The sequence below is a fragment of the Temnothorax curvispinosus genome, unplaced genomic scaffold, assembly GCF_003070985.1.
Source record: "Temnothorax curvispinosus isolate PA1 unplaced genomic scaffold, ASM307098v1 QBEX01008854.1, whole genome shotgun sequence".
Lineage (NCBI taxonomy): Eukaryota > Metazoa > Arthropoda > Insecta > Hymenoptera > Formicidae > Temnothorax > Temnothorax curvispinosus.
The window spans coordinates 1950-13705 of NW_020218634.1; the positions used below are offsets into that span (position 1 = coordinate 1950).

General features: G+C 37.6%; 2 protein-coding genes across 2 annotated transcripts; one reads left to right on the plus strand and one right to left on the minus strand.

Moving 5' to 3' along the window:
• The first annotated feature begins 5543 nt into the window (after positions 1-5543).
• LOC112458412 lies at positions 5544-7000 on the plus strand. Its single transcript, XM_025022035.1, has 4 exons — positions 5544-5762; positions 5853-6027; positions 6161-6324; positions 6429-7000. The coding sequence occupies exons 1-4, from the start codon at positions 5576-5578 to the stop codon at positions 6998-7000; spliced, it is 1098 nt and encodes a 365-aa protein (XP_024877803.1). The 5' UTR covers positions 5544-5575.
• A 1072-nt stretch (positions 7001-8072) lies between these two features.
• On the minus strand, positions 8073-10598 carry LOC112458414 (putative nuclease HARBI1). The gene is made up of 5 exons (XM_025022036.1): positions 10185-10598; positions 9927-10099; positions 9438-9843; positions 9014-9363; positions 8073-8875 (listed from the first exon to the last, which is right to left on the minus strand). The coding sequence occupies exons 3-5, from the start codon at positions 9779-9781 to the stop codon at positions 8238-8240; spliced, it is 1332 nt and encodes a 443-aa protein (XP_024877804.1). The 5' UTR covers positions 9782-9843; positions 9927-10099; positions 10185-10598; the 3' UTR covers positions 8073-8237.
• Between the last annotated feature and the right edge of the window lie 1158 nt (positions 10599-11756).

Sequence of the window (11756 nt, forward strand, 5' to 3'; positions counted from 1 at the left end):
GATGCGTTAGGTGTTGTGGGTCTTTCTGTAACTAATGTATTTTTGCTTAAAATATCTGAGATTGAGAAAGATTCTTCCAAGTTAGATAAAGATTCGTTTGATACATCGGTACAAGTATCTGCAAAATGGTTACAATATTAATATAGTTATTTATAAAAAGCAATATTCGTTCAACAACTTTAAAATCATATAAATTCACATTAGAAAATATAAAAAGTTCAATTTAGTCAATTTACCTGATTCATTTAAATACACGTAATTGGTACAATCGTCATTTTAGGTCATGCTTTGTGAATTTTCTTCATAAGTATCAACATCCTGTGTTTCCGAAGAGTTTGATTCCTCTTCTATTGTAATATTACCAAATGTTCGTCGTTTCTTCACCACAGGATGTAAAAATGTTAAATACTTCATTAATGGCCATTCTGTTTGCTTAGCTGCTCCTGAAGGTATCTTTTTATTTCTTTCCTTAGAAAATCTATTGCGTAATGACAACCATCGAGCAGTACAATCAGCGACTAAAAGAAAAAAAAATATATATTTACATATGTATCATTATTAAATCTAATTTTTTTACTTACAGAATCCTATATATAATTAACTATGTGTATATATATAATGTGTATTATACTTGCCAGGTATTTTTAATTCTCCGCTTATAAATAGCCACGCATTCTCCACAGCTATTCGGTCCTTATAGTTAACATTTTTCTTATCATATAACTGTGGAAATCTTTCGACCAAGGTAATTAATTGAATGTCTTTATTTATTATCTCCATATTTTTTATTTGCACCTGAAAGATGAACGTAATTATATAAAATTTTCTTTCATTTTAGTTGCGTTCCAATATTTACTACTAGTACTAAAAATAAAATATTGTTTGTATATACATATGTGAAGTAAACTATAGACTTTGATAATAGCGCAGGTGTACGGGTTTTCTCACTAATTTTAATGAAATTTATATTCAACCAACGTATTTCGCCTGAAAACAAAAGTTTGAAAAGAAAAAAGTATCGCTCGTGGCTTTAAGGGGTTAGTACAGTGTGTTTCAGGATAATTTTCAGGAATTAATTTCTAACAAAATATTTATGAAACACCAGTAATTTTTTTTTATTATTTTCTATACACATTGAAGAACGTGTCAAAATTTTGTTGCCTAATTAAATATAAAACTCGTCGAGTTAAGCCGCTTCGCGCATCCCTATGACTTTCGGATGGTGTACATGATTTCGCAAAAACCAGTCGTCTGAAACAAAAATAAAAAATATGCTCATTATCTACATTGTATTGGCTATCGGCTGACGGAGCATTTTATTTTTTTTCATTTTTTTTTGAAACACACTGTACTAACCCCTTAAAAAAAGAAATTAACCGTTAAAGTTGGCGTGATTGAAGGTTATGAATCCTGTCATACCTATGATACGTTGCGCTTGCTCGTTTGCTAGCTTGCCTGTTTTTATATTGATCCTTTAACAAGGGATCGATTGTATATTCCTGAAGAATGATTGTAATTTCTTGATTAAAAATGCGAAAAGTGAGCAGCACTGTTTCTACTGACCCTTCCGATTGTCGCTCACATAGCACGGAATCACACGTCATCCCACGATACGTGTCTGAGCGTTTGTCGTATTCAATGAAAGTTGAAATTGAATTAACTTTCCAGTTATGGCATAAATCACAAGTTTTCAAGACTTTAATGTAAAAATATCAAAATTCAGTGTTAAATTTTATCTTTTCCGGCACACGTTAACAGTTACGACCTCTATAAATCAGAATAAAAGTGAATTATATTATATTTATGGCATAAATTACCAGTTACTGAAACTCAGTATAAACTAAAACATTGAAATCGCAATGTTGAACTTTATCGATTCCGGCAAAAATTAACGGTTACGGCCTCTATAAATCAGCCTTTACGCATATGCACGCTTCTTATTGCTTACACGGTTAAGGTCTATCCAGACAAACTTGCATAGGTGCATAACCATATGCATAAAGAAACGGATTGGTCTATTTCCTTATGCACATGCATATGGACCAATCAATTCTCTTATGCTTATGTTTATGCGCTATGCAAGTTTGTCTGGATTAACCTTTACGCGGAAAATACCTGCCATGGGACTCCAGCCTTAGGTTGAAGTCACATGGCATGTATTTTCTGCGTTACGCGTAACCGCGTAACCAATTAGAAGCGTTTTGCATTTTCGGTTACGCATATTCGCTTCTGATTAGTTACGCGGTTACGCGTTACGCGAAAAATATCAGTCCATGTGACCGCACCCTTAGGCTGGTTTCACATGGGGCGTAACTTGCGTCAGCCAATCAAATCGTCTCAGTATTTAATCGTATCATACGCGTATAGTAACTGAGACGATTTGATTGGTTGACGCTGCAACCGCACGAGCCGGGTCAATCAACCGCCATTGATGTTGACGGCGGTGCCGCGCGGAACGGCGCCAGACCAGCAGGAGGAGCCCAGCGGCAAGTTCCGGAGCCCATCCATCGGAGAGGAGACCTCCGGGGACGAAAGGGACATCCCCGATTAAGCCTATGTTGCACAAGCGTTCCGAGGACGGAAGCGGGACACAAGTTATTTTCGTTTACTTGATTTTCAGGTCATGCTGTAGTTCTTTTCTCTCCGATTTATTTCTTAGAGTCATCGATTTTACCCGTCCGGCGCCATTAATGTTAAGACATGCGACAGCGGTCGCCGAGCAGCGGCTCGTATAGTTAATAAGACGTTCCTTTCCACTCCACAATTCTAGCTGCTCTTTGGCACGACGATGCCAACCCGACCAGGAGCGAAAGAGTTCAATTTGTTTTTAACAGGTGCGTGGAGCGGTAACGCACCGGTAAGTTAGATGGTCGAGTCACACACGATCTTCAGAGCGCGGGCACTTAATGCACGTACCGCGCGTGCTACGCGAGTAGGAGTCAAGGTGCCGACTCCTGGGGTCCCCAAAAGGGGGCCTACGAAAAACCAGCGCGATCCGAACACGCGGACATAGGGTTTACCGGGCAACCCGCGGAAACGCGAACGGGACGCCATAACGCCAAACGGCAGAAGGTGCATCCAGAGGGAGGCCCAACCGACCCCTGGAACTAATCGCGAGCGCGATCCGAACACGCAGATATAGGGTTTGCCGGACAACTCGCGGAAATGCGAAAGGGACGCCGCAGCGCCAAACGGCGGGAGGTGCAGCCAGAGGGAAGCCCAACTGACCCCCGAAATCAATCGCGAGCGAAATCCGAGCAACCGAACATACAGGTCGCCGAACAATCTGCGAAATTGCGAACCGAGCGTCGGAACGGAAAAGGACCGAAGGTGCGTACTAAGGGAAGTCAAACAGACCCCGGGAATCGATCGCGAGCGAGATCCAATCACCCGGGCATGCAGTTCGCTGGACAATCTGCAAATTTCCGAACCGGGTGTCGTAGCGGAAAAAGGCTCAAGGTGCGTCCTCGGGGATACCTAGTACACCCGAGGAACGAATCGCGGTCGAGATCCGACCATCCGAACGGAGGGTTGTCCGGACAGTCCGGGAAACCGGTGATCCTAGACATCGGCTACAGGAAGTCGGGCCGGAATACGGTTAGTAGGGACTGGGGGAATAGGCACCAGGGTCGCCGCCATTGGCGGACACCTAGAAAGCGACCTGGACGTCGTCTCCAGGAAGTCGACCCGAAATCGGCATTAGGGACGTAGGAAAGGCCGTGCGCACGGGTCGGCGCCCTCAAAAGTCTAATTTTCAAAGAGTTGAAAAACCACTATCCGGGAGCCGATTAAGCGCGTCGTAAATAGTGTACTGGCGGCGGAAATTTCCATCGTAAACATCTGGCGCACACTTGGCGAGCCGAAACTCGTAAACAGCTATTGTAACAGCGTAGATAACAGCGTAATGGAAAATTACCGCGAGGCGAAAGCGGCCGAGACCCCATGGTGGGGATAAAACTTCGGAGGTAGGGAGCCCGAGAGAGGAATATTAATCGAGGCAGTCTCTCGTGGGCGCTCGAATGGTAGCTATCTTCTCGCGCGTATATCCCGGCGTATCGTAGTTAATATCGCAAACGCGTACCGGATTACGATTTGTAAGCCTGCCACAGTGTCCGAAACAAACGGGAACGCCCGCACATAGCGTTACATGACGCCGATACGAAAGGCGTACGGGTTTTCGCGTACCTGAATCGTGAAATCGCACTTTGCGAGACGTGCGACCGCCATATTGCGCGGCATCAGTAGTTGTGAACCACCATCATTGTGAAACGATAGTTAACAATAAAAGCAATAATTATTTGCAAAAATATATACAAAAATATCAGTTACTTACCTTCAACTTACCTGAACAAGCGGCTGTCCGGCCATCTTGGTGTTAGCCGTAGTTGACCGAGCTTCAAGGTCATCATCGATCCTGCATCAGAGGAGGCCATAGATGAGGCACCCGTGGCGGAAACCTGAAAAGAAACAACATTAATCGTAGTTACGCGGACAGTTCTCATACTTACCTAGTTGTCCGGCCAGCTACCAGACGCGGTGATCCTGGACTTTGGTGAGCAGCGGTGATCCATGACATCGGCGATGGTGATGAGGCACCCGTAGACGAAACCTGAAAATAAAAGAGAATTAGTTGCGTTGACTTACCTTAATGTTGGGACTTACCCGATCAAGCGGTTGTCCGTCCATCTTGGTTCCACGGATGAGGCAGGCGAATGATAGATAGCGGAGGCAGTAGGCAGAGCAGCACAGAGGAGGCACCCGTGGCGGGAATCTAAAGAGTGAAAGGGTTAAGGAGATATACGTATATACATACCTGATCAAGCGGCTGTCCGGACTACCGGTATCCCTGGCTGGCCGATCGAGGTCATACCTAGCGGTATCCAGAGCACAGGCGATGCTGACGAGGCACCCGTAGCGGGATAAAAAAAATAAAATTGTTTAAACAAATTGTTCAACTTTTGGTCCGTTTGCATTACGAATACCTACCTTCTCGGTAGTTTAAGGTTAATCCGAGTGGCGACCGATGACTTAGAGGACAAAATCGCGTACCCCGTAACCCGATTACGTACCGTTCGGTTACAACGCAAGTTACGCATATGTATTTTACGTTCCATGTGAAACCAGTCTTAAGCCTCGTCTACAATGGCCGTAACAGTAAGGCGTAAAGGTTGTAACAGGTTGTAAGACGTAATCATTAGGTTATATTTCCATGAAAGTGGGTTGTAAACAAGGTTGTAAGTAAGAGGATTTATTTTATACAGACGTAACAGTAGATTTGTAAGACTTAAGACGCAATTATAAGAATTTATTTTTAATAAAGTAGGTTGTAAATATCGTAATAAGGTTAGGATAGTGAAATGAAAAATTTTCATTTCTTGCGTTCTACATCCTACGTTGAACCAATCAGAGTGAAATATATAAAATTAGAAGCGTCTCATTCGCCTATACTACGATTTTGTACATCCAATAAATAAAATTTATTAAGTACTGGCGGTTCTATTCGAATCACATTGTATGTACTTATTTTTCGGTGCTACTAGTGCTAGAGAAGAAGGTTATTTTCTATCTATTAGCGATGTCAGAAGACGAACAATTTGAAGATTCTGAACAATATGAAGATGAACAGGATGATAGAGAACTCATTACATGGGTTAAAGCCAATTCTTTTTTGTATAATAAATCGGAAAAACTTTATAGTAATAATGAAGTGAAGAACTCAGCTTGGGATGCTATTGGTAATAACTTGACGAACAAAAAAACAGGTATTAAAATAAACTACTTGCAAAATAATTAATCAATGACTTAATAAATTATTAATGTTAAATGTTAAATGAGGTTATGTATGTAAATAGGTCCTGAGGCTGAGCATAGATTTTTTCAATTGCGACAACGGTTCGGAAGAGAAAGAAAAAAAGTTATTCAATCTCAGCCTCGATCAGGTGCTGGAACTAGCCAGCCAACATATTCATCTAAATGGATTCTTTACAATGACTTGATGTTTCTGGCAGATGTGATAAAACATCGAAAGTTAATATGCCTTATTACATACGATACTTACGATTTATTTTATCAGAATTAAATCCTTATAATTTCTTTCTTTTCGTATTACTCTACATTTTATAAAAATACACTAATCTTTTGTAATTTTTTTTATATTTAGAACTACTACTAATTATAAAAGGATACATCCAAAGTCTCAAGCAATACAAGTGCCAAAGTCTCAAGCAATACAACAGGTGAACTTGCCTACATCTCTAAATTTAGCTTCTAAATCAAATTCTTCATCAAGCTTGTGGAATGAAGAATTGAGTATTAATTCACCTGGTAAATGTTTTCAAAATTTTGTAATTTTTATTTTTTGAAAAAAATCTAATTAAGGACTTTGGCATTTTTTTTGTTCTTTACACAAGTCTTATTTAATATTTCAGATGATGTTCCCGAATATTCAAATATGTCTGACAATGAGTCTTTATCAGCTTTGCAAACATCTCAAAGCTCACCGCAATCTGTTGGACGTTCTTCGTTTGCAGACTCTTTAAATATGCCTGACAATGAGTCTTTAGCAGCTTTGCAAATACCTCAAAGCTCATCCCAATCTGTTGGACGTTCTTCGTTTGCAGTCTCTGATAGTAGTAGAATAGCTTCCTTAAAAAAAATACAAGCTATTACTCGTGAAAAGCGTGTTCCAGAGTTAGATTCCTTTGCCAAACGAAAAAAGCAGGATATGGATAAATTCAATCAATCAATAAGTAAACAATCACAATCTTTAACTGCTTTGGCACAAAAAGTAGAGAGTGCAATTTCAGTTCATACTACACCATCTGAACCTCAAGTTACAGACTCTTTAAATTCACTTCGACCTGATATAAGAGCTATGTTGAGTGTCATAGCATTTTCTTTGCAAAAACTTTCTGAGTCAAAACAATTGGATTTTCTAATTACCATCATACAATTATTAAAACAACATACTGAGGGTGATGCAACAACGCAAGATGGATAAAGAATTCTCAAAAACTTTTATTTTACGTAAAATATTTCTTTATTTAAAATAATTGATTTACAACAAAATCATTAATTTTTGTTGCACATTACTTTTAAAGAAAATTACATTAAAAGAAAATTATTAACAGTCATTTATTTTTGTTGCACATTATTTTCAAAGTTAACATATAAATATTCAAGTTACTTTTATAAACTACAATAATTATTAAATGTCTATATAAAGATTTTTATTTTATGCAAAATATTTTTTATTAACAAAAATATTTTTTATAACAAAAAGCCATTGTATTGCTCATTTTTTCTAAATAATATACAACAAAATGTTGATATTAAAATCTCTGAAGGCTTTTTGGAATGGCTGCTTGAACATGGCCAGTAGATGATACAAGAATATACTCTTTCAAATAATTCCATAAGTCTAAAGAAAAAGATCTAGCTTTATTAGGTCCTATTTTTGGCAATTCTTTAGCCACTTTTTTATGTAAAATCCTTTAACGAGAAAAAAACCAAAAATCTTATCAATTTTCACAACTATACACAATTGTGTTTAACTTACATTATAAGGATTTAAATTACTTGTATTAACTATAATAATTATTAACTGTTCAAATAAAAACTTTTATTTTACGCTAAATATTTAAAACTAAAGGAAAGAAACAAAATCAATAATTTTTGTTGCGCATTATTTTTAAAGATATTATTTTATTATTCAAAGACATTATAATATATACATAAGTATTCATTTTATTTTTAAAGCTACAAAAAATTACAGTTTTTTTAAATGTATCTCGTAATAATTGCTATAAATTATGGGTAACATTATATGTATATGCAATGTTCTTTTAAGTCTTTGTACTTTATAATTATAAAGTATTTTTATCAAAATAAAATAACCTTATTTTGCCGTTTGAAATAAGTTTTTGTAACATATCCAATAACATATAAAAAACATATTCTTAATAAGTATTAACAAAAAACTTCGTTCTATCTTATACATAGAAAATTATACTTGCAAGTGTAACTTTTAATACTTTTAGAAATAAGAACATTATTAAGTAATAATACGACTGTGTAAAATTATTAATTTTTAGCTGATTATTTTGTATAACATTCATAGTTTTAACTATATACTGACATAAGAGGTTACATAAACACTACGTACACCAGTGTTACAGCGTTTATTATAATATCGTATGTCAGTAAATGAAAAATAGTAAGTATACGACAATAGTATGTTAAACAGGTGGGTTGATATTCAGACCTCTAAATGCTCTTTGAAATTGCCATGGTGCTTGAGTATGGCCAGTACGTGATATAAAGTACTCTTTTAAATAATTACGTAAGCCCAAAGAATAAGATCCAGCTCTGTTAGGTCCTACTCTTGATAACTGTTTGAAATATTGTTCAGTTCCTATATTATGCCATCGATCTTCAAGACGTCTTTCCTCATGATCCTCTGAATGAAGCCATTCAGACCAAGAATATTGGTCACTGTTATTACCACTCATAGCAAAATTGTGCAAGCATACAAGTGCTTTACAAATCTTTTCTGCATTTTGTACTGAGCAACTAATTCTTCTATGTAGAATCCTCCAACGAGAAGTAAGAATACCAAAAGAGTTCTCTATACACAATCGTGCTCGACTTAATCGGTAATTAAATATTCGCTCTTCATTCGTTAACCTGTTTACCTTTTTTGGAAAAGGACGCATTAGGTATGGTTTCAAAGGAAATGCTTCGTCAGCAACTATAATATAAGGAAATGGAATATCTCTTCCTGGTAAAGGTGTAGGTTCTGGTAAGTCTGCTGCATTGTTTTCTAAATCAGCAGCAAAGTTTGTCTTGCTCCATACACCACCATCACTTATGGATCCTAAAAGGAATTATATTTTTTGTTAAGCAGGACATCATACATATAATAGCTTTTTTAGATATAAATATATATAAATATAAATATACACACATATATATATAAGCTGTGTATGTATATATAAATAAAAGATATATTTACCAAATTGACCAATGTCAACCCAAGTGAATTTGTAATTGGCATCACACAAAGCCATAAGAACTATGCTAAAATATTTTTTATAGTTATAGAATTCCGATCCTGAGCATGGTGGTGCTTGTATTTCCATATGACGACCGTCAAGCGCTCCTATGCAATTTGGAAATTGCCACTTAAGTAAGAACTCCTCACTTTTCTTCTTCCATTCCTCAGAATTCAAAATAGGCAAAACAATAGGTTGAAGAGCTAGCCATATAGCATGGCACACTTCTGGTAAAATTTTGTGTACTGTTGATCTTCCCACACGATATTCTAGATGTTTAGTTACAACGCTATCCCCTTGAGCAAGATATCTGCAAAAGAAAAAAACTATCAAGAGTGAATTAAAACAAGAGTAGTACTATCATTGATTTCATTTAACACTTACGTTAAAGTTATGACCAGTTTTATTTCAGGTGACAAAGGTTTTCGATTGCTGTACTTAGTAAGATATGGAGTTGTTAACTCCAGTAAAATTTTATACTGTTCTGGGCAAAGTCGCGTGTACATAAAAAATTCTTCGTGATCAGTTAATTTAATTTCGCGAAATAGGTTAGACACGAAACCTTGACGTTTCCTTCTATTGATTGGTCTCACCCACCAACGTCTGCTTTTGACTTTTTGTATCCGATACGTTAATATTTGAAGTACAATGCTTTGATGCCAATATAACATAAAATGTATTATAAGGTTTAATTTCTGTAAATCTATTTTTGACACGCACGCAGGCATATTTGAACGATTATGTACACTGTCTTGTTGGTGTTGTTGCAATCAATGCAGGATTGTCGAATCTAGAAAGTATACGCATCATCATTATAGTTATATACTATACGTGGATTAAAATTACATATAAATCTAACATATACAATCATACCTGATAAATATAGGTAACTTTGAGCCCATTATAAGTAATCGTAGGATAAGCAGGCTAACTGTAACAAGTGTGAGAGCAGTCAAACCTTTTGTACACTCGCCTGACCATGCAGGTTAAATTTTATTGCCACCAAAAGCTGACTTTAGTGCTAAGAAAATATCCCACGCCCTAACCTAAATAAAATTACAACCATTAGTATAATCTTATCATATAGAACACGTTCCACAGAATGAATGTAGTACATTGAATGAGTTTTACCTTCTGTACAATAAAATTTTCATACACCCTGTAAATCTTTTGCTTTTGGAACATTTAGTACATGTGATTAAAGCTGTCAGGTAAAATAAGGAGGACAAAGTTTCTGCCCTACCAACTACACCTGTGACACGTGCAGCCGTATTTACCAATGACAATTATTTGTGATAATAATTAAAAAGTCTCTATTCTTGTTACATACTGCTTCTGTGTGTATAGAATGCACAGCAAAAAATAAAGATAACACAAAACTTGCTGCTTCTGGCAGAAACATCAAACAGATCCTGTAAGCACACTTTTGTGGCAGACTCCATATTCTCTTTCTCCATTGGTCCATCTTATGGTTATGTCTTACTGCCATTGTAGACAGTATGGTTTCAAGACTAAAATCTTTGTGACCTACGACTAAATATTACAGCCTTACAACCTTACTGCTACGGTCATTGTAGACGATGCTTTAGGGTGACGTCCCATGGCGCGTATCGCGATACGCGCGTATCGGGCGTACGAACTCAGCGACTGCGATTGCGATTGCAATTTCGTCCCTTGATGAATGAGAAAGAAGCTCCTGGCAATTCGGGCATTTCTCATTGGTCAAGAAACGAAATCGCAATCGCAGTCGCGGCCGCGAGCCGCTAGTCTGATTTGGGCTCCATACTTTTCCGTAACAGTAAAAGCCATTGCACGTAACAAAGTTTTAGTTTTAATCGTAAGGCCGTAAGAAAATAGACCAATCACACTCGATTATTCTTCAAGCGCGAGGAAAATAATTGACTGTGATTGGTCTATTTCCTTACGGCCTTACGATTACAACTAAAACTTTGTTACGTGCAATGGCCTTAACAGTGAGGTTTTGATCTATCGCGTTGCTCGATTCAGCCGTCCGTAATCGTAACTGGCCGAATCGAGCAACGCAATTGGTCGAAAACTTATGGCTTAATCGACTGTTGTCCGTGCATACTAACATAACCTTAACGGCCAATCGGAACGTTCGACAAAGCTTCGTTTTAAGAAGTCAACAGAATGGATTCGCTACCGCTTAGGGATGATTTATAATAGCCGTAACCGTTGATTTAAGCCGTCATCTTTAAGAAATTGACCAATCGCAGTCGAATGTGAGAAGAATAATCGACTGTGATTGGTCAATTTCTTAAAGATTACGGCTTAAATCAACGGTTACGGCTATTATAAACCAACCCTTAGGGCCGTGTCTTAAGTTCTTGGCTGTGATTGGCTGATTTGCATACTGCTTGAGTTTTAGGCTGGTTTCACATGGGGCGTAAGATGCGCATGCGTAACTTGCGTCAGCCAATCAAATTGTCTCAGCTACTATACGTGTGTGATACGATTAAATACTGAGACAATTTGATTGGCTGACGCAAGTTACGCATACGCATCTTACGCCCCATGTGAAACCAGCCTTACTGCTTAAGTTTTTCTATGTGCTACGGCCTTAAGAGTCTGGCAACTGAGTAAACTCACGTGTATTGGCTTTGGAATAAAATGGCGAGAGCCAATAGAATTATTTTAATCTTTAGGTTGTAACCGAACGATACGTAATCGGGCTACGGGGTA

Coding starts and splice junctions, on each gene's coding strand:
- LOC112458414 (XM_025022036.1), bottom strand. CDS start 9,781: ATGCCTGCGTGCGTGTCAAAAATAGATTTACAGAAATTAAACCTTATA. Junction 9,364..9,437: donor AAACTGGTCATAACTTTAAC/GTAAGTGTTAAA, acceptor TTTCTTTTGCAG/ATATCTTGCTCAAGGGGATA. Junction 8,876..9,013: donor GGTTGACATTGGTCAATTTG/GTAAATATATCT, acceptor AATTCCTTTTAG/GATCCATAAGTGATGGTGGT.
- LOC112458412 (XM_025022035.1), top strand. CDS start 5,576: ATGTCAGAAGACGAACAATTTGAAGATTCTGAACAATATGAAGATGAA. Junction 5,763..5,852: donor CTTGACGAACAAAAAAACAG/GTATTAAAATAA, acceptor GTATGTAAATAG/GTCCTGAGGCTGAGCATAGA. Junction 6,325..6,428: donor ATTGAGTATTAATTCACCTG/GTAAATGTTTTC, acceptor TTAATATTTCAG/ATGATGTTCCCGAATATTCA.